This window comes from Anomaloglossus baeobatrachus, chromosome 8 (assembly GCF_048569485.1).
Source record: "Anomaloglossus baeobatrachus isolate aAnoBae1 chromosome 8, aAnoBae1.hap1, whole genome shotgun sequence".
NCBI classification, from domain to species: Eukaryota; Metazoa; Chordata; class Amphibia; order Anura; family Aromobatidae; genus Anomaloglossus; species Anomaloglossus baeobatrachus.
The window spans coordinates 29,481,055-29,508,066 of NC_134360.1; the positions used below are offsets into that span (position 1 = coordinate 29,481,055).

Sequence of the window (27,012 nt, forward strand, 5' to 3'; positions counted from 1 at the left end):
ACAGGAGGCAGGAGTATTGGTGGAGCGGGGTCACAGGAGGCAGGAATATTGGTAGAGCGGGGTCACAGGAGGCAGGAATATTGGTAGAGCGGGGTCACAGGAGGCAGGAGTATTGGTGGAGCGGGGTCACAGGAGGCAGGAGTATTGGTGGAGCGGGGTCACAGGAGGCAGGAGTATTGGTGGAGCGGGGTCACAGGAGGCAGGAATATTGGTGGAGCGGGGTCACAGGAGGCAGGAGTATTGGTGGAGCGGGGTCAAAGGAGGCAGGAATATTGGTGGAGCGGGGTCACAGGAGGCAGGAATATTGGTAGAGCGGGGTCACAGGAGGCAGGAGTATTGGTGGAGCGGGGTCACAGGAGGCAGGAGTATTGGTGGAGCGGGGTCACAGGAGGCAGGAGTATTGGTGGAGCGGGGGTCACAGGAAGCAGGAGTATTGGTGGAGCGGGGTCACAGGAGGCAAGATTATTGGTGGAGCGGGGGTCACAGGAGGCAGGATTATTGGTGGAGCGGGGTCACAGGAGGCAGGATTATTGGTGGAGCGGGGTCACAGGAGGCAGGAGTATTGGTGGAGCGGGGTCACAGGAGGCAGGAGTATTGGTGGAGCGGGGTCAAAGGAGGCAGGAGTATTGGTGGAGCGGGGTCACAGGAGTATTGGTGGAGCGGGGTCACAGGAGGCAGGATTATTGGTGGAGCGGGGTCACAGGAGGCAGGAGTATTGGTGGAGCGGGGTCACAGGAGGCAGGAGTATTGGTGGAGCGGGGTCACAGGAGGCAGGAGTATTGGTGGAGCGGGGTCACAGGAGCCAGGAGTATTGGTGGAGCGGGGTCACAGGAGGCACGAGTATTGGTGGAGCGGGGTCACAGGAGGCACGAGTATTGGTGGACCACGGCGACGTTGCGGGTGGTGTGGTAGGTGTCTCAGATGCTCGTTGGTCGCTATCCAGACCAAGGCTGTGGGCACAGAGGCTGCAAGCACAGAGGCTGTGGGCACAGAGGCTGCGGGCACAGAGGCTGTACAGAGGCTGCGGGCACAGAGGCTGGCTCTGTGAAGATGTCGGCGGTGCGGGCTTAGAGTCAGCACATGCGCAGATTGAGCTGTCAGCTTAATGACAAGCCAAGATCTCATCTCCACAAAGGCCACCTCCGGGCGCCATTTTCCTTTCGTCCGCTGCTGAGAGATCAATGGGCCGGAAACAGCGCATGCGCAGATGGTATCTAGAGCCGAGAACTCTATCTGCGCACGCACCGACTCGGGGCACCATTATTTGAAGCCCGTACCACCGACATCTTCACAGAGCACAGAGTCAGCCCCAGCGCCCACAGTCCCTGCCTCCTGCTACCCCTTAACACCACCTCCTGGTAAGCTTCATTCAGAATATTAGACGCACCCCCTCATCTTCCTCCCAAATTTTTGGGAGGAAAAGTGCGTCTTATAATCCGAAAAATACGTTCATTTTAATTATACTCTTTCGATATGCTAAATGCGCAAAAAGAAATGCCAAATATGCAAACAGTAAAACTAATAGGAAGACTGCTTAAGGACAAAACCTGCCTTATTATAGGAGAAACGCGGTACATGTGATGATACAGAAGCGTTAGTACCATACATTGGTGCAGACGGGTACCATGTACGGTATGTACACAGCCGAAACGAATATTTGCAAAATAAGACTTGGCCCTTGAGTAAGTGGCAGGTTTCATACGGTGCAATACTAAATAGTTGGAGCAGAATCCCATCTATGCCCTCACCTTCCTCCATGAGGCCGGTGATTTGCTCATCTTTTTCCCGCATTATCTCGGCCGTTTCACTGGACTTCAGTCTGGTCGACAGTTCATCCTTCACGGCTTTGATCTCCTGAGAATAAAAGTTATTATAATACCATATGACTATATCTTGGTGCCTAATTGCCTCCAAACTCATTAGATGATGCCTTCAGACGAAATATTGTTCAGCCGACCGCTCTCCCTCCAGACCCCCCCACACATGAATGCTCAGCTCAGCCGACAGCTCTCCCTCCAAACCCCCCACACATGAATGCTCAGCTCAGCCGACCGCTCTCCCTCCAGACCCCCCACACATGAATGCTCAGCCGACCGCTCTCCCTCCAGACCCCACACATGAATGCTCAACTCAGCCGACCACTCTCCCTCCAGACCCCCATACATGAATGCGCAACTCAGCCGACCACTCTCCCTCCAGACCCCCCACACATGAATGCTCAGCTCAGCCGACCACTCTCCCTCCAGACCCCCCACACATGAATGCTCAGCTCAGCCGACCGCTCTCCCTCCAGACCCCCCACACACATGAATGCTCAGCTCAGCCGACCGCTCTCCCTCCAGACCCCACACATGAATGCTCAGCTCAGCCGACCACTCTCCCTCCAGACCCCCCACACATGAATGCTCAGCTCAGCCGACCGCTCTCCCTCCAGACCCCCCACACATGAATGCTCAGCTCAGCCGACCGCTCTCCCTCCAGACCCCCCCACACATGAATGCTCAACTCAGCCGACCACTCTCCCTCCAGACCCCCCACACATGAATGCTCAGCTCAGCCGACCGCTCTCCCTCCAGACCCCCCACACATAAATGCTCAGCTCAGCCGACCGCTCTCCCTCCAGACCCCCCACACATGAATGCTCAGCTCAGCTGACCACTCTCCCTCCAGACCCCCCACACATGAATGCTCAGCTCAGCCGACAGCTCTCCCTCCAGACCCCCCACACATGAATGCTCAGCTCAGCCGACCGCTCTCCCTCCAGACCCCCCACACATGAATGCTCAGCTCAGCCAACCGCTCTCCCTCCAGACCCCCCACACATGAATGCTCAGCTCAGCTGACCACTCTCCCTCCAGACCCCCCACACATGAATGCTCAGCTCAGCCGACAGCTCTCCCTCCAGACCCCCCACACATGAATGCTCAGCTCAGCTGACCACTCTCCCTCCAGACCCCCACACATGAATGCTCAGCTCAGCCGACCGCTCTCCCTCCAGACCCCCCACACATGAATGCTCAGCTCAGCCGACAGCCCTCCCTCCAGACCCCCCACACATGAATGCTCAGCTCAGCCGACCGCTCTCCCTCCAAACATGAATGCTCAGCTCAGCTGACCGCTCTCCCTCCAGACCCCCCCACACATGAATGCTCAGCTCAGCCGACAGCCCTCCCTCCAGACCCCCCACACATGAATGCTCAGCTCAGCCGACCGCTCTCCCTCCAAACATGAATGCTCAGCTCAGCTGACCGCTCTCCCTCCAGACCCCCCCACACATGAATGCTCAGCTCAGCCGACAGCCCTCCCTCCAGACCCCCCACACATGAATGCTCAGCTCAGCCGACCACTCTCCCTCCAGATCCCCACACATGAATGCTCAGCTCAGCCGACCGCTCTCCCTCCAGACCCCCCCACACATGAATGCTCAGCTCAGCCGACCGCTCTCCCTCCAGACCCCCCACACATAAATGCTCAGCTCAGCCGACCACTCTGCCTCCAGATCCCCACACATGAATGCTCAGCCGACCACTCTCCCTCCAGACCCCCCACACATGAATGCTCAGCCGACCACTCTCCCTCCAGACCCCCACACATGAATGCTCAGCTCAGCCGACCACTCTCCCTCCAGACCCCCAAACATGAATGCTCAGCTCAGCCGACCACTCTCCCTCCAGACCCCCCACACATAAATGCTCAGCTCAGCCGACAGCTCTCCCTCCAGACCCCCCACACATGAATGCTCAGCTCAGCCGACCACTCTCCCTCCAGACCGCCCACACATGAATGCTCAGCTCAGCTGACCACTCTCCCTCCAGACCCCCCACACATGAATGCTCAGCTCAGCCGACCACTCTCCCTCCAGACCGCCCACACATGAATGCTCAGCTCAGCTGACCACTCTCCCTCCAGACCCCTTACACATGAATGCTCAGCTCAGCCGACAGCTCTCCCTCCAGACCCCCCCCCACACACATGAACGCTCAAGCTCAGCCGACCACTCTCCTTCCAGACCCCCCACACATGCTCAGCTCAGCCGACCACTCTCCTTCCAGACCCCCCACACATGCTCAGCTCAGCCGACCGCTCTCCCTCCAGACCCCCCACACATGAATGCTCAGCTCAGCTGACCGCTCTCCCTCCAGACCCCCCACACATGAATGCTCAGCTCAGCTGACCGCTCTCCCTCCAGACCCCCCACACATGAATGCTCAGCTCAGCCGACCACTCTCCCTCCAGACCCCCCACACATGAATGCTCAGCTCAGCCGACCGCTCTCCCTCCAGACCCCCCACACATGAATGCTCAGCTCGGCAGAGTGCTCCTGTGTTCTTGGTGAGAGCCTCTGCCAGACCCCTCTGATGGCGGCTTATCTCCAGCAGAATCAAAGGATCAGCAGATAGAAATTTACCAGTCCGGATCCTTCTCTCCCTTTTGGGGATGGATCAGGAGCCCCCATATACATTTCCGTACATTTGGGTGTCCTTAAGGTTCTTGGACACCGGGCGCTGGTCAAGAGGTGAATATCTCCCATGCACATTATTAGGTTAATCATCATAAAGGAGTCATCTCACCAAGAGCAAGAAGACAAATGGACGTCAGGTTTTTCTTCTTCTACCTTTTTGGTGTTGTCCCTCTCTTTACACGCCAGTTGTGCCCTCCTTTCGGCCTCCGCTATCCGATGTGTGAACTCATCCTTCAGCAACGACACGCTGCTACTTTCTTCTTTAACTCTAACAAGTTCACTGCAAAGGAAAAGAAATATATTGGCTTATATAGGGTGACACGGCGGCTCAGCGGTTAGCACTGCAGTCGTGCGGCGGCTCAGCGGTTAGCACTGCAGTCGTGCGGCGGCTCAGCGGTTAGCACTGCAGTCGTGCGGCGGCTCAGCGGTTAGCACTGCAGTCGTGCGGCGGCTCAGCGGTTAGCACTGCAGTCGTGCGGCGGCTCAGCGGTTAGCACTGCAGTCGTGCGGCGGCTCAGCGGTTAGCACTGCAGTCGTGCGGCGGCTCAGCGGTTAGCACTGCAGCCTTGCAGCATTGGGGTCCTGGGTTCAAATACCACCAAGGACAACATCTGCAAGGAGTGTGTATGTTCCCCCCGGGTTCTCCGGTTTCCTCCCACACTCCAAAGACTGATAGGGAGTTTAGATTGTGAGCCCCAATGGGGAGAGTGATGATCACATCTGAAAAGCGCTCTGGCTTTAATATCGCCAAATTAGTGAGCAAAATAAATAAAAAAAATAAATATAAATATATATATATATATATTCCCTAGACAGGTTTATGAAAAAAAATTGCAATGCGATCAATTAAGTTGCAATAGTCGACTGCACCACTCCACGTTTGCACAAGTTTTGTAAGCTAAAGCAACCAATCACAGTGCAGCTATTACTTTTCCAGGAAGGTTTAAGAAATAAAAGCTGAGCTCCGATAGGCTACAAAGGGATCCCCCCTCATTTTGGGCACAGCAGGGGTTCTGCGGAGGTGTAGGAGTCAGTCCGTATATCCACAGCAATACTCTCAGCATCTGCACACCCTCGTACTTACTCTCTGAGGTTGTCCAGGGTCTCCTCTAATATGGCCTTCTCCTTGCTGACAGATAGTAGCTGCGTTTCTCTCTTCTCCAGCCGACTACTGAGCTCATCCACGATCTGCGCAAAAGGACGAGACGGAGGGAAAGATCATATAACATCAATATAAAGTCATTATAAAACACATGCGCGCTGGGCCAAACCGAGCCAAACTGGGGGTGGTCGGGGGACTTAGCAGGTGGCTACATGAGCATTGGGCCAATAGTTAAGGTGCCCACACACTACACCCAGTTATCCCTACCAAGAAAAAAAATTCACTTCATATTTGAAGCGATATTTCAGAACTGGCAGCAGCTCCTCCCGCTTCCTTCTCCATAGAATCTTACAGGCACCAACTGCCACAGATCTCAGTCGTCGTACAGACCGTGCACTGATTTTACCCATGAAATGAGAGATGGAGGAGAAAAAAAAAAAAAAGCAGATTTGTTTGACAAGATATAAGATTCTTATATTCATGTATACTACTGATTTATAAAAATTGAAAAGAAGTTTATATTTTAGCAGTAATAAGCATTAATTTTTTTTTTTTATTAATCGTGATTACGGAATCAAGTAATTTTTAATACAAAATTAAATTCATTGTTTATTTAGGTTTTATTTAATTCTAGTCTTACAGAAGCACTGGGGGCTGCCATATTGGATTTGGGTAACGACAGTTACTCACCTCAAATATGGCAGCCCCCAGGGCATAGACTCTGATAGTCGGGATCCAACTCTATACGTAATACAGGACAGCTCCCTGCTGTGACCTAGACGCACCCCCTGTGCATAAGAGACAGTTGTCGGGTTCCGACCACTATACTTAACACAGACACTGCTTCTGCTGTGAGCTGGGCTGTCCAGATCACAACAGAGGGAGGAGATCGCCGCCATCTTTGTGGAGCTCACAGCGTATGCTGCGTGCTGCACTTTCCCTGTCACTCGCTTGGGATGTGTGAATACCGACGCCGGGCCGCCACTACCCTCTCCCCTCGCCGCTACCCTCTCTCCCCCCGGCCGCCTCTTCCCTCTCCCTGCCACTATAGTGTGGGGGAAGCGGTATAGAGCGAGGGGCACAGCACGTCGGGGACACGGAATAGAGCGGCGAGGGGGCACGCCATAGAGCGGCGAGGGGGCACGCCATAGAGCGGCAGAGAGCGGCAGTATACATTGGGACGCACTATGCCAGCAGTCTTTAGTGATACTTTAGACATTAGGATCACTTTAAAGTCACCAACAAAATGGCTCCGCACTGTGATCCTAAACCTCATTCTCTCCTATCCTTTTGGAAACACCCAGATTGGGAGGGGGAGCTGTGACATCACACACAGGAGAGAAGGCTCCACCCTCTTTTACTGCAGCTGTAATGTGAGCTAGTTCTACAGTAGGTCTACAGCAGCTGCTCTCCCTAGTGTTTAAGGCTATGTGCGCACTAGAAAAATGATTTTTCTCAAGAAAATTTCTTGAGAAACTTCTGGGAGTTGAAGATTACCGCACCTGCGGTAAAAAACAGCACCAAAACCGCGGGAAAAACGCATGCGTTTTTGCCGCGGTTTTTCCGCAGGTTGGTCCCTGCGGTTTTTTTTATGCTGAACTGCAATAATTAATATAGATAATAGATAGATAAATCGATAGACAGATAATGGATAGAGGGAAAGATGAATAGATAGAGAGATAGATAGATAATAGAAGAGAAGAAGGGAATTTTGTTTACTTACCGTAAATTCCTTTTCTTCTAGCTCCAATTGGGAGACCCAGACAGTGGGTGTATAGCTACTGCCTCTGGAGGCCGCACAAAGAACTACACTTAAAAGTGTAAGGCCCCTCCCCTTCTGGCTATACACCCTCCCGTAGGAGTACGGATTCCTCAGTTTTAGTACCAAAGCAAGAAGGAGGAAAGCCAATAACAGTTTCAAAAACAAATTCAATCCGATAACAAGATCGGAGAACTTAAGAAACAACATGAACAACATGTGCACCCGAAAAACGAAACCCTAAGAACAAATAGGGCGGGTGCTGGGTCTCCCAATTGGAGCTAGAAGAAAAGGAATTTACGGTAAACAAAATTCCCTTCTTCTTTTTCGCTCCTAATTGGGAGACCCAGACAGTGGGACGTCCAAAAGCAGTCCCTGGGTGGGTAAAAAGATACCACATGAACGGGCTGTCAGACAGCCTCTTCCTACAGGTGGGCCACCGCCGCCTGAAGGACCTGTCTACCTAGGCTGGCATCTGCCGAAGCGTAGGTATGCACTTGATAGTGTTTGGTAAACGTGTGCAGACTCGACCAGGTAGCCGCCTGGCACACTTGCTGAGCCGTAGCCTGATGCCGCAATGCCCAGGACGCACCCACGGCTCTGGTAGAATGGGCCTTCAGTCCAGATGGAATCGGAAGCCCAGCAGAACGGTATGTGTGAAGAATTGGTTCCTTGATCCACCGCGCCAGGGTGGATTTGGAAGCTTGCGATCCCTTATGCTGACCAGCGACTAGGACAAAGAGCGCATCAGAACGGCGTAGAGACGCCGTGCGAGAAATGTAAATCCTGAGTGCTCTCACCAGGTCCAACAGATGTAAACCCTTTTCAAATTGGTGAACTGGATGCGGACACAAAGATGGCAAAGTGATATCCTGATTGAGATGAAAGGAAGAAACCACCTTGGGGGAAAACTCTGGAATTGGACGCAGTACTACCTTGTCTTGGTGAAACACCAGGAAGGGAGATTTGCAAGATAACGCCGCTAGCTCGGACACTCTTCGAAGAGACGTGACCGCCACAAGAAAAACTACCTTTTGTGAAAGCCGAGAAAGGGAAACCTCTTTCAAAGGCTCGAAAGGCGGCTTCTGGAGAGCAATGAGAACCTTGTTCAGATCCCAGGGTTCCAATGGCCGTCTGTAAGGAGGAACGATATGACAAACTCCTTGGAGAAACGTGCGTACTTTAGAAAGCCGTGCCAAGCGCTTCTGAAAGAATACGGATAGCGCGGAGACTTGACCCTTAAGAGAGCTAAGCGACAAACCTTTTTCCAACCCAGACTGCAGGAAGGAAAGAAAAATTGGCAATGCAAATGGCCAGGGAGAAAACCCTTGAGCCAAGCACCACGCTAAGAATATCTTCCACGTCCTGTGATAGATCTTAGCTGAGGATGGTTTTCTAGCCTGTCTCATTGTGGCAACAACTTCATGAGATAAACCTGAGGCCGCTAGGATCCAGGACTCAATGGCCACACAGTCAGGTTCAGGGCCGCAGAATTCAGATGGAAAAACGGCCCTTGAGACAGCAAATCTGGACGGTCTGGTAGTGTCCACGGTTGGCCTACCGTGAGATGCCACAGATCCGGGTACCACGACCTTCTTGGCCAATCTGGAGCGACGAGTATGGCTCGATGGCAGTCGGACCTGATTTTCCGGAGAACTCTGGGTAACAATGCTAGAGGTGGGAACACATAGGGGAGTCGGAATTGCGACCAATCCTGAACCAAGGCGTCTGCCGCCAGTGCTCGGTGATCGTGAGACCGTGCCATGAAAACTGGGACCTTGTTGTTGTGCCGTGACGCCATCAGATCGACGTCCGGCGTCCCCCAGCGGCAACAGATCTGCTGAAACACGTCCGGGTGAAGGGACCATTCTCCTGCGTCCATGCCCTGGCGACTGAGAAAGTCTGCTTCCCAGTTTTCCACGCCTGGGATGTGAACTGCGGATATGGTGGACGCTCTGCTTTCCACCCACGTCAAAATCCGCTGGACTTCTTGAAAAGCTTGGCGACTGCGTGTTCCCCCTTGGTGGTTGATGTACGCCACCGCCGTGGAATTGTCCGACTGAATCCGAATCTGCTTGCCTTCCAGCCATTGTTGGAAGGCTCGCAGGGCAAGATAGATTGCTCTGATTTCCAGAACATTGATCTGCAGGGTGGACTCTTCCTGAGTCCACGTCCCCTGAGCCCTGTGGTGGAGAAACACCGCTCCCCACCCTGATAGGCTCGCATCCGTCGTGACCACTGCCCAGGACGGGGGAAGGAACGACTTTCCCTGTGACAATGAGGTGGGGAGAAGCCACCAACGCAGAGAGTCCTTGGCAGTCTGAGAGAGGGAGACAGTCCTGTCGAGGGACGTCGATTTCCCATCCCATTGGCGTAGAATGTCCCATTGTAGAGGGCGCAGATGAAACTGCGCGAACGGGACTGCCTCCATTGCTGCTACCATCTTTCCTAGGAAATGCATGAGGCGCCTCAGTGAGTGCGACTGGCTCTGAAGGAGAGATTGCACTCCAGTCCGTAGCGAGCACTGCTTGTCCAGTGGAAGCTTCACTATCGCTGAGAGAGTATGAAACTCCATGCCAAGATAAGTCAGAGATTGGGTCGGGGTTAGATGAGACTTTGGAAAGTTGATAATCCACCCGAAACTCTGGAGAGTGTCTAGTGCCACCTTCAGACTGTGCTGGCATGCCTCTTGAGAGGGTGCCTTTATAAGCAGGTCGTCTAGATACGGGATGACCGAGTGACCCTGCGAGTGCAGAACAGCTACTACTGCTGCCATGACTTTGGTGAAGACCCGGGGGGCTGTTGCCAGACCGAAAGGTAACGCTACGAACTGCAGGTGTTCGTCGTGTATGACGAAGCGTAGGAAACGCTGATGCTCTGGTGCAATCGGCACGTGGAGATACGCATCTTTGATATCTATTGATGCTAGAAAATCTCCTTGAGACATTGAGGCTATGACGGAGCGTAGGGATTCCATCCGGAACCTCCTGACTTTTACGTGTCTGTTGAGCAACTTTAGATCCAGGACGGGTCGATACGATCCGTCCTTTTTTGGGACCACAAACAGATTGGAGTAAAAACCGTGACCTTGTTCCTGAAGAGGGACGGAGGTCACCACTCCTTTCGCCTTTAGAGCGGCCACCGCCTGCAACAGAGCATCGGCTCGGTCTGGTGGTGGAGAAGTTCTGAAGAAACGAGTTGGCGGACGAGAACTGAACTCTATCCTGTACCCGTGAGACAGAATATCCCTCACCCAACGGTCTTTGACGCGTGACAGCCAAATGTCGCCAAAGTGGGAAAGCCTCCCACCGACCGCGGGTGTGGGAATCGGAGACTGCAAGTCAGGAGGACGCCGTCTTGGCAACGGTTCCTCCGGCTGTCCTTTTTGGGCGTGACTGAGACCTCCAAGAATCTGAGCGTCTCTGGTCTTTTTGAGTCTTTTTTGACGAGGCGAATTGGGACCTGCCCGGTCCTCGAAAGGACCGATAACCAGACTGACCCTTCCTCTGTTGGGGTTTGTTTTGTCTGTGTTGCGGTAAGGATGAGTCCTTACCCTTGGAGTGTTTGATGATTTCATCCAAACGCTCTCCAAACAATCGGTCACGAGAAAAAGGCAAATTGGTTAAGCACTTCTTGGAATGAGAATCTGCTTTCCAATGTCTCAACCACAGGGCCCTACGCAAAACAACGGAGTTGGCTGACGCCACTGCCGTGCGGCTTGTAGCGTCAAGAACAGCATTAATCGCGTACGACGCAAATGCCGCCATTTGCGAGGTCAATGGTGCTACCTGCGGGGCAAATGCACGTGTGACTGAGTCGACTTGCGCAAGCCCGGCTGAGATAGCTTGGAGTGCCCATACGGCCGCAAAAGATGGCGCTAACGACGCTCCAATCGCTTCATAGATGGATTTCAGCCAGAGCTCCATCTGCCTGTCAGTGGCATCTTTAAGTGCCGCTCCATCCTCAACTGCAACCAAGGATCTAGCTGCAAGCCTGGAAATTGGAGGATCCACTTTTGGACACTGGGTCCAACCCTTGACCACCTCAGGGGGAAAAGGATAGCGTGTATCTTTAAGCCGTTTAGAAAAACGCCTTTCAGGATAAGCGTGGGGTTTCTGGATTGCGTCTCTAAAGTCAGCGTGGTCCAGAAAAGTGCTTAATGTACGCTTAGGGTATCTGAAATGGATTCTCTCGTGCTGCGAAGCTGACTCCTCTACAAGAGGAGCTGGTGGGGAAATATTTAACATCTTATTGATGTTAAATATAAGATCATTAACTATGGCGTCACCATCTGGTATATCTAGATTGAGAGCGGTCCCAGGATCAGAATCCTGATCAGTTACGTCCGCCTCATCACCCATAGATTCATCTCGCTGGGATCCTGACCATTGAGATGAATGTGAAGGCCCGTCATAGCGAGCCCGCTTAGGCTGCCCGGGGCCATCGTCCGAGTCAGAGTCTTCACCCTGAGGTGTATGTGCCCGTCCCGGAGCTTGGAGGTAATTCAGCTGAGGGGGACCAGGGGGCAATGATTGCACAGTGTCCGTGGCCTGAAGTACAGGCCTAGCTCGCAATGTGTCAAGAATTTGTGACATAGTGAGAGACATTCTGTCAGCAAAAGCTGCAAACTCAGTTCCTGTCACCTGGACAGCATTCACAGGTGGTACACCCTGGGTCACGTCCAGCGGAGGTCCCGACTGTGCAAGCGCCGCAGGGGCCGAGCACTGCACACAATGGGGGTCAGTGGAGCCTGCCGGTAGAAAAGTCCCACATGCGGTGCAGGAAGCATATAATGTCTGTGCCTTGGCACCCTTGCGTTTTATGGACGACATGCTGCTGGCTCTCTGCAATGTGAGAGAGTCTATAGCCAAAGGGCGACCAGCGCTATGCAATACAAAGTATTTGTAGAAACAAAATACTAAGAATACTACTGGCACAAGAGGGGGTGAGCCCTGAGGGCTGCTTACCGCCCGCTGAATAGCGGGTAAGAGGCGCAGAATTCCTTGTCTGGGTCTCCCCGGCTCCCCTCTGCAGCTCAGCGTGTCAGCAGGAATGGCTGCCGGCGTCTGTGGAGAGGGGCGGTCCGTGGGAGTTCCTAAACAAAAGTGCGGGAAACAGTGTCCCCTCTGTGCCTATTGTGAGGGCTGGAGTATGTAAAAACGACTCCAGCCCTCGGCGCTGATGCACTGACCAGCGTCCCGCCCCTCTCCTGACTGGCAGGTCTGGGGGCGGGAACGAACGGAAGCAGGCCGCAAAAGCCGGGGACTCGAGTTATCAGCGCGGCCGCCGTAAAAGCGCGGCCCGCGCTGAAGTCCCCGGCGCACCACAAGTGCCAGCCGCGCCGCAGTCCCAGCGGCCGGCGCGACCGATTCCCAGAAGTGTGCCTGCTTCAGCGAAGCTGAATGAGGCCATGGCACAAGCGCCGCAGCGCTGATGTCCCCGGCGCACTACAACACCCAGCATACTGCGGTGTGAGCGCCAAATGCACGGGGACACAGAGTACCTTGAGGAAGCAGGGCCATGTCCCTGATGTACTCCGCTCCATCCAGCATCTTCTCCAGGGGCTGTAGATGGAGCACGGTCTCAGTGCCTGGAGACCAGTAAATCCCACTTCACCCAGAGCCCTGTAAAAAGGGATGGGGAAGGAATCAGCATGTGGGCTCCTGCCGCCGTACCCGCAATGGGTACCTCAACCTTACAAACACCTCCGACATACAGTGGGGTGAGAAGGGAGCATGCTGGGAGCCCTGTATGGGCCCTCTTTTCTTCCATCCGACATAGTCAGCAGCTGCTGCTGACTAAAAACAATGGAGCTATGCGTGCGTGTCTGACCTCCTTCGCACAAAGCTAAAACTGAGGAATCCGTACTCCTACGGGAGGGTGTATAGCCAGAAGGGGAGGGGCCTTACACTTTTAAGTGTAGTTCTTTGTGCGGCCTCCAGAGGCAGTAGCTATACACCCACTGTCTGGGTCTCCCAATTAGGAGCGAAAAAGAAAGACGTATATAATGTCCCACCTCCCTGCATATTCTAAGCTGGCACACTTTAGTGACTTTTATGTGGCACTAAAGGGTGCCTAGCCTTGTATTTAGCCAAAAAATAAATTAAAAAAAAAAAAAAAAAAAAAATGACGTGAGGTCCCCCCATCTTTTGTAGCCAGCTAGGGAAAACCAGACGGCTGCAGCCTGCAAACCACAGCTGGCAGCTTCACCTTGGCTGGTAATCCAAAACAGAGGGCAACCCACGCTGTTATTTTACATTAAATAAATTTAAAACAAAAAACGTGGGGTCCCCCCATATTGGATCACCAGCCAAGGTAAAGCGGACAGCTGGGGTCTGATATTCTCAGACTAGGGAGGTCCACCGTTATTGGACACTCCCCAGCCTAAAAATAGCAGGCCGCAGCCGCCCCAGAAGTGGCGCATCCATTAGATGTGACAATCCTGGCGCTTCGCCCCAACTCATCCCGTTGCCCTGGTGCGGTGGCAAACGGGGTAATAGATGGGGTTGATGCTAGATGTGTAATGTCACCTGGCATCAAGCCCTGGGGTTGGTGATGTCACGCGTCTATCAGATACCTGACATCACAAACCCAGTCAGTAAGAAATAAAAAAACAAAAAAAGTTTTATTTGAAAAAACACTCCCCACATTCCCTCTTTCACCAATTTATTGACAAGAACAATCAAATCCGGGTCCGGCGTAATCCAATATGAGGGGGGGGGGTCCCACGACGATGCATACCATAGTCACTGTCCCAGTAAGTGAAGAACAGAAGGTTCCCCATTGGCTGGGAGAGCAATGCAGTGACCTGACCTAACATCAATAGGTCAGCCCAGGTCACTGCAGGGGATGACGAGCGCTGCCATCAGGAGGTTAGATGAGATCATTACCTGCTGTGATGATCTCCTGCAGTCCTGCCATCAGCGCTGTCACTGACTTCTATGCCCGCCGCGTTGTCAGCAGTATCGCGAGAGCCCGTGACGTCACCGCTAGTGACAGTCTCGGGCCTCGGGCATAGACGGCAGTGACACCGGTGACGTCAGGAGGCAGGAGATCGTCACAGCAGGTAATAATTTCATCTCACCTCCTGACAGCAGCGCCTGTCATCCCCGCGGCTGCACGCACTGCTATGTGTCAGTGTCTGCCTGCGCTGTAGCGTGACAAGCTGCTGATACTGCGGGCAGACACTGACATTGCTGTGCTGGCAGCCGCGGGGCCGGAGTGGGACACAGACTGCACGGGCACCCGCCGGACGTCATACGATAGTGCTTCTGTGCGGCGTCCAGGGAATGTGACGTGTGTGTTTACTCTGCTCCGCTTCCTCTTCTGTCATAAGACATCACTTCCTGCAAAACCGCAGGCAGCGATGAGCATTACCGCAGGTAAATCGCGGCTATACCGGGGGTATACCGCACATCATTTGCTACCTGCGGTATACCCCCGGTATTTCGCGATTACATTACAGTGAATGGAGTGAAATACCGTGGGTATTCCGCAGGTAGCTGCGGAAAAGAAGTGACATGCTCATTTTCTCAAGAAAATCTTCACAAAGAATGTGCTTGAGAAAAAAACGCAGCGTGCGCACAGCTATTTTTTTTTCCCATAGGTTTTGCTGGGAAATGTCTGCAGAAAGATTTCAAACATTTCTCAAGAAATCTCCGCAGCAAAACCGCGGGTAAAACGGCCTAGTGCGCACATAGCCTAAGAGTGGAAAATATCAAACTTTTAAAATATTTTTTTTTTTATACATATATTTTGCTCAATTAAAAACAAATATTTAAACAAAACATGAAAAAAGAGAATTTTGTTACTTACCGTAAATTCTTTTTCTTATAGTTCCGACATGGGAGACCCAGACCATGGGTGTTTAGCTTCTGCCTCCGGAGGACACACAAAGTACTACACTAAAAAGTGTAGCTCCTCCCTCCGAGCATATACACCCCCTGGAAGACCACATCTAGCCAGTTTAGTGCAAAAGCTGAAGGAGGACATCCACCCATAAGTAGAGATAGAGTAAAACTCGGAATAGCCGGAACTCTGTCTACAACAACAGCCGGTGAAAACACACGGAACAAGAACTGCCAACAGGCAACAGGGAGGGTGCTGGGTCTCCCATGTCGGAACTATAAGAAAAAGAATTTACGGTAAGTAACAAAATTCTCTTTTTCTTCATCGTTCCTTATGGGAGACCCAGACCATGGGACGTTCCAAAGCAGTCCATGGGTGGGAAATAAACAGAAACTGAGAAGTAGGCAAAACCTAACTTCACAAATGGGCGACAGCCGCCTGAAGGACGCGTCTGCCCAAGCTCGCATCTGCCGAAGCATGAGCATGCACTTGGTAGTGCTTCGAAAAGGTGTGCAGACTAGACCAAGTGGCAGCCTGACAGACCTGCTGAGCCGCAGCCTGGTGCCTGAAAGCCCAAGAGGCACCGACAGCTCTGGTCGAGTGCGCCTTAATCCCCGGCGGGGGGGGGCACCTGAGAACATTGGTAGGCATCGGATATGGCCGACCTAATCCAACGAGCTAGGGTCGGTTTAGAAGCCGAGAGACCCTTGCGCTGACCTGTGGTCAGCACAAAAAGAGAGGTGCACCGCCTAAGGGCAGCGGTGCGTGACACATAGATCCGGAGCGCCCGCACCAAATCTAAAGTATGCAACGCTTTCTCAAAGCGATGCACAGGGGCCGGACAAAGGGAAGGCAATGAAATGTCCTGGTTAAGGTGGAAAGGAGACACCACCTTAGGGAGAAAGTCCGGAGTCGGACGGAGAACCACCTTGTCTTGGTGAAAAACCAAAAAGGGTGACTCCGAAGAGAGCGCAGCCAAATCAGAGACTCTCCTGAGAGAAGTTATGGCCACCAGAAAGACCACTTTCTGTGAAAGACGAAACAAAGAAACCTCCCTAAGAGGCTCAAAGGGGGGTTTCTGTAAGGCCGTGAGGTCCAGATTGAGGTCCCAGGGATCCAGAGGCCGCCGGTAAGGCGGAATGATGTGAGATGCGCCCTGCATGAAGGTGCGCACCTGGGCCAGTCGGGCGATACGCCGCTGGAACAACACTGACAGAGCCGAGACCTCTCCCTTGAGGGAATTGAGGGATAGTCCTAGCTGCAGACCGGACTGTAGAAAGGACAAGATGGTCGGCAAGGAAAAAGGCCAAAGAGCATGGCCAGAAGAGCGACACCAGGACAGGAAAATTCTCCAAGTCCTGTGGTAAATCCTGGCCGAGGAAGACTTCCGAGCCTGAGTCATAGTGGAGATGACCTCGGAAGGAATGCCTGAAGCCGTCAGGATCCAGGACTCAAGAGCCACGCCATCAATCTGAGAGCCGCAGAATTCTGGCGGAAAAACGGACCTTGTGAGAGAAGGTCTGGGCGGTCCGGGAGATGCCACGGCACCTCTACGGACAGACGGAGCAGGTCTGGGTACCAAGCTCGCCTGGGCCAGTCTGGAGCAATGATTATGACCCGACGGCCCTCCATTCTGATCTTGCGCAGGACTCTGGGCAAGAGAGCTAGAGGGGGAAACACGTAGGCCAGACGGAACTGGGACCAATCCTGAACCAGCGCGTCCGCCGCCAAGGCCTGAGGATCGTGGGAGCGAGCCACGTAAACCGGGACCTTGTTGTTGTGCCGGGATGCCATTAGATCCACTTCCGGAGTGCCCCACTTGCGGCAGATTGACCGGAACACTGCCGGATGCAGGGCCCACTCGCCGCTGTCCACGGTTTGACGGCTGAGATAATCTGCCTCCCAGTTTTCTACGCCTGGGATGTGGACTGCGGATATGGTGGACTTGGAGTCCTCCGTCCACTGAAGGATACGTTGAACTTCCAACATTGCTAGGCGGCTGCGAGTCCCGCCCTGGTGATTGATGTAGGCAACCGCTGTCGCGTTGTCCGACTGAACCCGAATGTGCTTGCCCGCCAACAGGTGGTGAAAGGCTACGAGAGCTAGGAGCACAGCTCTGATTTCCAGCACATTGATCGAGAGGGCTGATTCGGACGGAGTCCAAGTGCCCTGTGCTCGGTGGTGGAGAAACACTGCTCCCCAGCCGGATAGACTGGCATCCGTGGTGAGAATCACCCAGGACGGGGCCAGAAAGGAGCGTCCCTGGGACAGAGAGAGGGGCCGAAGCCACCACTGAAGAGAGCCCCTGGTCTGTGGCGACAGAGCCACCAACCTGTGCAAGGAAGAAGTCCGCTTGTCCCAACAGCGGAGAATGTCCAGCTGCAGAGGACGCAGATGGAACTGGGCAAAGGGAACCGCTTCCATTGACGCCACCATCTGACCCAGCACCTGCATCAGGCGCCTGAGGGAATAACGGCGGGGCCTCAGCAGAGAGCGCACCGCCAGATGGAGGGACTGCTGTTTGACTAAGGGCAGCTTGACAAGTGCCGGCAGAGTCTCGAATTGCATCCCTAGGTACGTAAGTTCCTGGGTCGGGGTCAGAGTGGACTTGGGCAGATTGACAAGCCACCCGAATTGAACAAGCGTGGCGAGAGTGAGCGAGACACTCCGCTGACAGTCTGCACTGGATGAAGCCTTGACTAGAAGGTCGTCCAAGTAAGGAATCACTGCCAACCCCTGGAGGTGCAGAACCGCAACCACTGCTGCCATGACCTTGGTGAATACACGAGGGGCCGTGGCTAACCCGAAGGGGAGAGCCACGAATTGGAAATGTTCCTCTCCGATTGCAAAACGTAGCCAACGCTGGTGTGAAACTGCAATTGGCACATGCAGATAGGCATCTCTGATGTCGATGGATGCCAGGAAATCTCCTTGGGTCATTGAGGCAATGACCGATCGCAGAGATTCCATGCGAAAATGCCGCACCTGAACATGCTTGTTGAGAAGCTTGAGATCCAGGATGGGCCGGAAGGAACCGTCCTTCTTGGGGACTAGGAAGAGGTTTGAGTAGAAACCTCTGAATCGTTCCCGGGCGGGAACCGGTACAATTACTCCGTTGGCCTGCAAGGAAGCCACGGCCTGAGAGAAGACGGCGGCTTTGGAGCAGGGGGGAGTGGACAGAAAAAATCTGTTTGGCGGGCTGGAAGAAAATTCTATCCTGTAGCCGTGGGAGATGATATCTCGCACCCACTGATCGGAGACGTGTTGGAACCACACGTCGCCAAAGTGGGAGAGCCTGCCACCGACCAAGGACGTTGCTGGCGCAGCCAGATAGTCAAGAGGAGGCTGCCTTAGTGGCAGCGGCTCCTCCGCTCTTCTGAGGACGCGGCTTCGTGCGCCAGCTGGGTTTTCGATCCTTGGCTGAGTTAGTGGACGAGGCTGAGGGCTTAGAGGATGACCAGTTAGAGGAACGAAAGGAGCGAAACCTCGACTGGTTCCTGCCCTGGACAGGTTTCCTGGTTTTAGTTTGTGGCAAGGCAGTACTCTTCCCGCCAGTAGCTTCCTTAATAATTTCATCCAGTTGTTCACCGAACAGCCTGGACCCAGCAAAGGGGAGCCCAGCAAGGTACTTCTTAGAAGAAGCGTCTGCTTTCCACTCTCGAAGCCACAAGATCCTGCGGATAGCGAGGGAATTAGCGGAAGCCACCGCCGTGCGGTGAGAAGCCTCCAGAATGGCAGACATGGCATAGGATGAAAAAGCCGAAGCCTGGGAAGTTAAGGCAACCATTTCGGGCATAGAGTCCCTGGTGAGGGAATGCATCTCCTCCAGAGAAGCAGAGACGGCCTTAAGAGCCCACACCGCTGCAAAAGACGGGGAGAACGAGGCCCCTGCCGCCTCATATACAGATTTGGCCAGAAGGTCAACCTGGCGGTCAGTGGGATCCTTAAGTGAGGTGCCATCGGCCACAGATACAACGGTCCGGGCTGAGATTCTAGACACCGGAGGATCTACCTTTGGTGAATGAGCCCACTCCTTGACCACCTCAGGTGGAAAGGGGAAGCGGTCATCAGAACCACGCTTTGGGAAGCGTTTGTCAGGACAGGCCCTGGGCTTGGTCACAGTGGCCTGAAAACTGGAGTGGTTAAAAAACATACTCCTTGCTCTCTTAGGTGAGGTAAACTGGTGTTTTTCTACCAGAGAGGGTTGCTCCTCTGATACTGGCGGATTGAGGTCCAGTACAGAATTAATGGACGCAATCAAGTCACTAACATCCGCATCCACTTCAGATAAATCAATGGGGTACATAGAGGTAGCGTCCGAGCCCACAGTAAAGGCATCCTCCTCGCCCTGCAATTCAGCTCGTGAATCAGAGCCGTGGGACGAGGAAGGAGAAGAGTCCCTGCGTCTCCGTTTAGGAGGACGGGGTCCGGGAACAGATGAAAAATCCTCTGTGAGCGAGTCGGAGCAGCAGAGGCGCCCTGAGAAGGGGGCTGATGCATGGTCAGCAGAGTCCGGGACAGCTGTCCCATGGAGTCGGCAAAGGACTGGGAGATAGCTTTAGAAAACGATGCTACCCAAGCCGGGGATTCAGCCACCGGGGCCGGAGCAGCCGGAGGGACCCCTGGGGAGACTCCAGGCTGAGGCACCACCATGTTAGAGCAGGCATCACAATGAGGATATGTGCTCGGTTCAGGCAGTATGAGCTTACATGCAGTGCATATAGAGTAAAGCTTTGCAGCCTTGCTCCTAGTGACAGACATGCTGCTGAGGTGGAGGCTCTGCAGTAAAGAACACACTCCTTGAATGACCCCCAGAGAGTGTATAATAAAGTCCACAACCAGAGGTTGTGGCTTACCAGACCGTTTTGTGTGCCCTCCGGATTCCACAGCTTGGACCCCCAGACAGATGCAGAGCTGCAGCAGCCAGCGCCGATTAGTGTGTAAACGCTGATAAAATGGTGCCGGAGTGAGGAGGGGGGGCGGGGTTTAGTCCAAGAGCGGGAACCGGAGGGCCAAGGAGAAATACAGGGGAGGGAAACATCTCCTCAGAGAGGAGTGTCCTCCCCTGAGCTGAACGGCCGGTGGGCGGCGCCGCACTGTCCCTCTGCATGACTGACATGCAGGGGCAGTGAAAACGAAACTAGGCCGCAGCCGAAGCCGGGGCCTAAATTTTCTCATGCGGCCGACGAGCAGGCACCCTCGGCGCGGTTCTCAGGAGAAAACCAGAGAACCGGCCGGAAATGACAGCACAGTGACATAACACACTCTCCCCACAATAAATGCACAAGAGACCCTTCAATAACGTCTCAATACTTAGCTTATGAGACGCAGGGCCAGGTCCCTGAGGGGTGAGCGCTCCGTCCGGCAGGGTCCTGAAAGGGCTGCGGATGGAGACCGGTCTCCTGCAAAGCAGTGAGAACCGTGATGGCTCCCACTTCAAGCCAGAGCCTCAGGGGATGGTGAAGGAGCGCGGCATGTGAAGGCTCCAGCCTTGTAAATCAACCTTAACAGCACCGCCGACATAGTGGGGTGAGAAGGGACATGCCGGGAGTCCAGCTTGGACCCGCTTTTCTTCCAACTCTTTGAAATCAAAAATCAGATGAGAATGCATGTGTGTGTGTGACCTCCTGAACACAAAGTATTGAACTGGCTAGATGTGGTCTTCCAGGGGGTGTATATGCTCGGAGGGAGGAGCTACACTTTTTAGTGTAGTACTTTGTGTGTCCTCCGGAGGCAGAAGCTATACACCCATGGTCTGGGTCTCCCATAAGGAACGATGAAGAAACATTAATACTTTATACAGTTTTCCAGTTATTGAATTTTTTTATTTTTTTTTTGACAATGCCTTCCTTTTAAGGACTCCCTCTCCTTAACGCAATTCAATCACGAACGCTACAGTCAGTCACCCGGAAATAGCTACGGCCTTGTGCGCATGCTGCGGTTTTTTTGGGTGCAGTTTTGGTCCCCAGCAAAGTCTATGAGATTTCATTTTTGCTGGCCGCACATTGCAGCTTTTTTTGGCTGACCACAAAGATGCCGCACGTCAATTCTTTCTGCGTTTTTGAGCCCTTCCAGTCAATAGATTTGACTTAAAAAAAAAAAAAAAACACACTGGGTAAAAACACAGTAAAAAAATGCATGCCGAGGGTGCGTTTTTTTCGGACCGAAAACGTGCATCTTTGTGGTCACCATAAACATGCAGCATGGGCACATAGTCTAAAAGGTATTTTGCACGCTGCGACATCGCAAGCCGATGCTACCGATGCCGAGCGCGATAGTCCCCGCCTCCGTCGCAGATGCGATATCTTGTGATAGCTGCTGTAGTGAACATTATCGCTACGGCAGCTTCACACGCACTTACCTGTCCTGCGACGTCGCTCTGGCCGGCGAACCGCCTCCTTCCTAAGGGGGCGGGTCGTGCGGCGTCAGCGACGTCACACAGCAGGCGGCCAATAGTAGCGGAGGGGCGGAGATGAGCGGGACGTAACATCCCGCCCACCTCCTTCCTTCCGCATTGCCGGTGGAGGCAGGTGAAGAGATGTTCCTCGCTCCTGCAGCTTCATACACAGCGATGTGTGCCGCCGCAGAAACGAGGAACAACATCGTACCTGTCACTGCAGCGAAATTATGGAAATGACCGACACTACAAAGATCACCGATTTACGACGCTTTTGCGATCGTTTATCGGTACTTCTAGGCTTTACACGTTGCGACGTCATTACCGGCGCCGGATGTGCGTCACTTTCGATTTGTCCCCGACGAGATCGCAGTAGCGATGTCGCAAAGTGCAAAGTACCCCTAAGAGAGAACATCATATTTTATCTCTGTATTTTGTAGAGGAAAACAAACAATGGGGTAATCTACCATGTCTGCAAATGACCTGGAACTGTAGGACAAAGCCTCCAGGATGTGTCTCATTACTATTATTACCTTTTGCATGTCTTCCATTGTATATTCAGCCTTTGGCTCGTTGTCAGCCTCCGGTTCCTTCTCCGACACTCCCTGGTTGGCATTCTCCGGCTCCTGCGTCTGTAGTGCAGCGACCAGGAGATCCGGCTGCTCTGAATTTACCGGGGTTGCGCTCCTTCCACTCTCCTCCATCTCTATATCCTCGCTGGAGTGCACAAGCAGCGTGGTCTCGTTGACTTCTTCATCAGTTTTGCTCTCGGTGGAGCTGGTGATGTCCATACTCGGGCTGGAGGTGCTGACGGCGATGGCGACCAGGGTGCACCCCCTGCCGGGCAGCTCGTCGTCAGAATTGATTTCACTAACGCTGCGACTGTCCAGGGACTGAACACTGAAAGAGTCGATCCTCTCGAAGGCGTCAGAGGAAGAGCAGCTTTCGGTCAATTTAGGGAACTCATCCAAGCGGCCGAATTCTGCCGAGGGCGACAGGAGCTGGAAGGAGTTCTGCATCAGGCTGAGGTTTCCCTTGGAGTCCGTCACTTCTTGTCTGGAGCTTACCGAGCTCTCGCTTATTACGCTCTCATGGTCTAGAACCTCAATGTCGCTGGTGGTGGATGTGCCGGAAGAGAACGTGCTGATGGGAGGCGACGGCGTATTACTCTGACGGTCCTCCAGTTTTTGGTCCTTGAGGTCGAGTCCATTGTCTTTACTTTCTGGCAGAACCGTTGGAGAGGAAGCAATGGCGTCTTCTTCTGCCTTCGGTTCTAGGTCTCCTTTCAGAGCCTCGGGGTAGTCACTAGATTCCTGAAGGGTCTTTTCGAGGTCACATTTCTCCTCGGTTTGTTCTTCACATTCATCCAAAGGAGACTCCTCGGTGTCTTCCAAGTCCAGACGTTCCTCCTGCTCCTCCGCTTGTAGCTCATCCTGGCTGTCATTGTCCGGATGTATTAAAGGCTCGGGTGCATTTTGCTTTACTTCTTCTTTGGGTCGTTGCGATTTGGCGGGAGGCTTAGATACGACGGGACTGACCGTCACAGGTTTAGTCTCTGAGAGAAAGGCACTGAAGAAATTTTCAGACTCGTCCACCACGGTTCTTCTGACGGGTTTGGTGATGGCGGTGGGAGACAGTATCACCTGGGTTTGAGCCTCCTCCGATTGTCCTCCCCAGTTGGAATTTTCCCAGCTCCCCTTGAGGGAAGAACCGCTGCCTAAAAATAAGAGAGAAAGAACAGTGAGATCTGATATCAACATACAAATAATGAACATTACTATATCGCCAAAATATTCTGCAGCACTTTACAATATCAGGCGTTACAGAAGTACCCTATTTTTCGGATTATAAGAAGCACTATTCCTTCCAAAATTTGGGAGGAAAATGAGGGGTACGTCTTATAACCCGAATACAGCTTACCAGGAGGTAGTGGAGAGTGCTAGCTGGAGGCAGGGGCAATGCTGCAGGCTTGCTGGCGCTGTGCTGGCGGCTGTGGGTCGCTGTGCTGGGGGTTGCTGTGCTGGCGGCTGTGGGCTGCTGTGCTGGTGGCTGTGGGTCGCTGTGGGCCGCTGCGTTGGCGGTCGCTGTGCTGGCGGCTGTGGGCTGCTATGCTGGCGGCTGTGGGTCGCTGTGCTGGGGGTTGATGTGCTGGCGGCTGTAGGTCGCTGTGCTGGCGGCTGTGGGCAGCTGTGCTGGGGGTTAGTGTGCTGGCAGCTGTGGGCTGCTGTGCTGGCGGCTGTGGGTCGCTGTGCTGGGGGTTGATGTGCTGGCGGCTATGGGTCGCTGTGATGGGGGTTGCTGTGTTGGCGGCTGTGGGCTGCTGTGGGTCTCTGTGCTGGCGGCTGTGGGCCGCTGTGTTTTCGGGGTTACTGTGCTGGCGGCTGTGGGCCGCTGTGTTGGGGGTTGCTTTGCTGGCGGCTGTGGGCTGCTGTGCTGGCGGCTGTGGGCTGCTGTGCTGGCGGCTGTGGGTCGCTGTGCTGGCGGTCGCTGTGCTGGCGGCTGTGGGTCGCTGTGCTGGCGGCTGTGGGCTGCTGTGGGTCTCTGTGCTGGCGGCTGTGGGCCGCTGTGTTTTCGGGGTTACTGTGCTGGCGGCTGTGGGCCGCTGTGTTGGGGGTTGCTTTGCTGGCGGCTGTGGGCTGCTGTGCTGGCGGCTGTGGGCTGCTGTGCTGGCGGCTGTGGGCTGCTGTGCTGGCGGCTGTGGGCTGCTGTACTGGCGGCTGTGGGTCACTGTGCTGGCGGTTGCTGTGCTGGCGGTTGCTGGCGCTGTGCTGGCTACTGCTGTGCTAGGAGCTGCTGGCGCTGTGCTGGCTACTGCTGTGCTAGGGGCTGCTGGCAGTTGCTATGCTCAAGGCCATCCTTTGGTCGGTGGTGCATGCTTCAAAAAATGTTGCCCGGAGTTGGAACGTGCGCAAGATGGAGCTCTCGGCTCAAGATCTCATCTGCTCATGCGCCACCTCCAGCCCAGCAGCGCACTTAAGGAAACTGGCGCCTGGAGGTGGCACTTGCAAAGATGAGATCACGGCTTATCATTGAGCAGATAGCTCAATCTGCGCACGTGCCGACTCCGGGCGCCATTATTTGAATCTGCACCGCTGACCTAAGGATGGCCCTCTGCCTCACCGGACCCCAGCACAGCGGCCACCAGAAGCTCCCAGCTCAGCAGCCCCCAGCACCTAAGGAAGTCCCCGCCTCACCTGCCCGCCCGTAGCATAGCAGCCCACAGCAATCTTTGGATCATGCCTGCCTCAAGCCGCCTGCAGCGAGCATCTGGGCCACCCGCCGCATCATCGCCCTGCTCCACCACTGTCCCTGCCTCCTGTGACCCCGCTCCACCACTACTGCATCCCCCCTCCGATAATACACCAACAGATTATAAAATGGACCCCATTTTTTTTGTACCTTTCTTTTCCCCCTCTAAATTTGGGGTGCATCTTATAATCTGGTGCATCTTATAAACTGAAAAATACATTAACACAAGGAACGAGGGAGGGCCCTGCTCGGAAATAGGAAAGACACAAATGGTAAAAAGAGCTTAGCTTTATTTAAAATATACCTATTTGCAAAAAAAACAAAAAAAAAACAACACATTTTCTATATTATTTGGGCTGCAAAGTGCCGCTTTCAGTCGGGGTCTGGTTCCTAGGACCCTCATGGTCGTTCCTGCAGGAACTGAATGAACAGTGTACCCATAGACTTAGGGTATGTGCACACGTTGCTTTTTTTTCCGCGCGGAAAAAAACGCACCCTCTGGCAGAGGGGAGAATTGTAAACAATGCTTTTTGAGAAACAACGCATCGAAAACGCATGCGTTTTTCATGCGTTTTCCATGCGTTTTTTAAGACTTGGGTACCTATACGTCAGAAAACCCCCACAAGTGACCCCATTTTGGAATCTGCACCCCTCAAGGATTTTATTCAGGAGTATATTAATCATTTTGAATCCACAGCTACTTCCCCCAAAATGTAGCTGTAGCAACAATATTCTCACTGTTGGGCTATGTGGCCATGATCCAGCGACACGGCGTCTAGTACACAGTGTCAGCCTTCCTGCAGAGATGTGAGTGTTTCCCACGGGAGAACGCAGCTGCCCATGCCCACGATTTGGGTTCAGGCTGCTGTGGAGCTCTATGCTACCTGCAGAGAACACTCATCTACGCAGCATAAATTGACATGCTGAGGCTCGGGAAGCTGCTTCACAGGTCGGTTTATGCTGCAGAGAAAAGAAACACAGTGGGCACGGGATTTCTAAAAATCCTTCCACTGTGCTTCTACTGCACAACGCAGCGTCATGGACGCAGGGAAAACACTCTGCGCCCAAAACGCTGCAAACCCCAATTGTGGGCATCCAGCCTAAAAAGCGTCAATGGAGGTCAAATATATATACAACGTCCCACCCCCCCCCCTGCATATTCTAAGCTGGCACCTTTAGTACCTTTCATGTGGCACTAAAGGGTGCCTAGCCTAGTTTTTATCACAAAAACAAAAAAAAAAAAATGGCGTGGGGTCCCCCCTATTTTTGATAGCCAGTCAGGGTAAAGCAGACAGCTGTAGCCTGCAAACCACAGCTGGCAGCTTCATCTTGTCTGGTGATCAATTTGGAGGGCTCCCCAGGTTTTTTTTTTTTATTTATAAATAAAAATAATAAAAAAAAAATAACATGGGGTCCCTCCAAATTAGATCACCAGCCAAGGTGAAGCTGACAGCTGAGGTCTGGTATTCTCAGGGTGGGAAGAGCCATGGTTATTGGACTCTTCCCAGCCTAAAAATAGCAGGCCACAGCCGCCCCAGAAGTGGCGCATCCATTAGATGCGCCAATCCTGGCGCTTCGCCCCAACTCATCCCGCGCCCTGGTGCGTTGGCAAACGGGGTAATAAATGGGGTTGATACCAGATGTGTAATGTCACCTGGCATCAAGCCCAGCAATTAGTGATGTCACGGCGTCTATCAGACACCCGACATAACTAATTGACAGTAAACAAAAGCAAAAAAACACAACAAAAAATTTTTTATTAGAAAAAACACTCCCCAAATCATTCCCTTGTTCTCCAATTTAATCAAAAAAATTGAAAAAAATGGGTCCGCAGAAATCCATATGGACGTCCCACGTCGGCTCTGGACCTTCTAGAATATGGGGGCACGTTCAGGGAACGTATCCCCCATTTTCTAGGAGGGCAGACCCTCCATTTGAGGAGAGTGGGTGCAAAAATCTGCACCCACTCTCCCCGGGTCACAGCTGCAGAGTGCGAGCAGCCAGCACAGCTCACACTGAACACAGTGCTGGCTGTCAGCTGCTCTGCTCATGTGACCGGCCGGCGTCTGCTGTGAAGGAGGAGGGAGCCGCGGGGGATCAGCGCTGCGACCGGACAGGTATGTATGACACCGGGGGGAATTGGGGTGAACGGGCAGGGCCTGGGTGCATTTTTCTGTCGCATGTCTCAAGGCACA

At 53.5% G+C, this 27,012-nt stretch overlaps 1 protein-coding gene across 1 annotated transcript in view; it reads right to left on the minus strand.

The window, feature by feature from the left end:
- The window catches only part of TMF1 (TATA element modulatory factor 1), a 130,051-nt gene that overhangs the window by 93,047 nt on the left and 9,992 nt on the right, over positions 1–27,012 (minus strand). The window contains exons 2-5 of the mRNA XM_075321398.1: positions 22,102–23,285; positions 5,547–5,650; positions 4,616–4,742; positions 1,749–1,854 (exon numbers count right to left, since the gene is read on the minus strand). Coding sequence (XP_075177513.1) covers positions 1,749–1,854; positions 4,616–4,742; positions 5,547–5,650; positions 22,102–23,285 — 1,521 coding nt within the window. The remainder of the gene's footprint in view (positions 1–1,748; positions 1,855–4,615; positions 4,743–5,546; positions 5,651–22,101; positions 23,286–27,012) is intronic.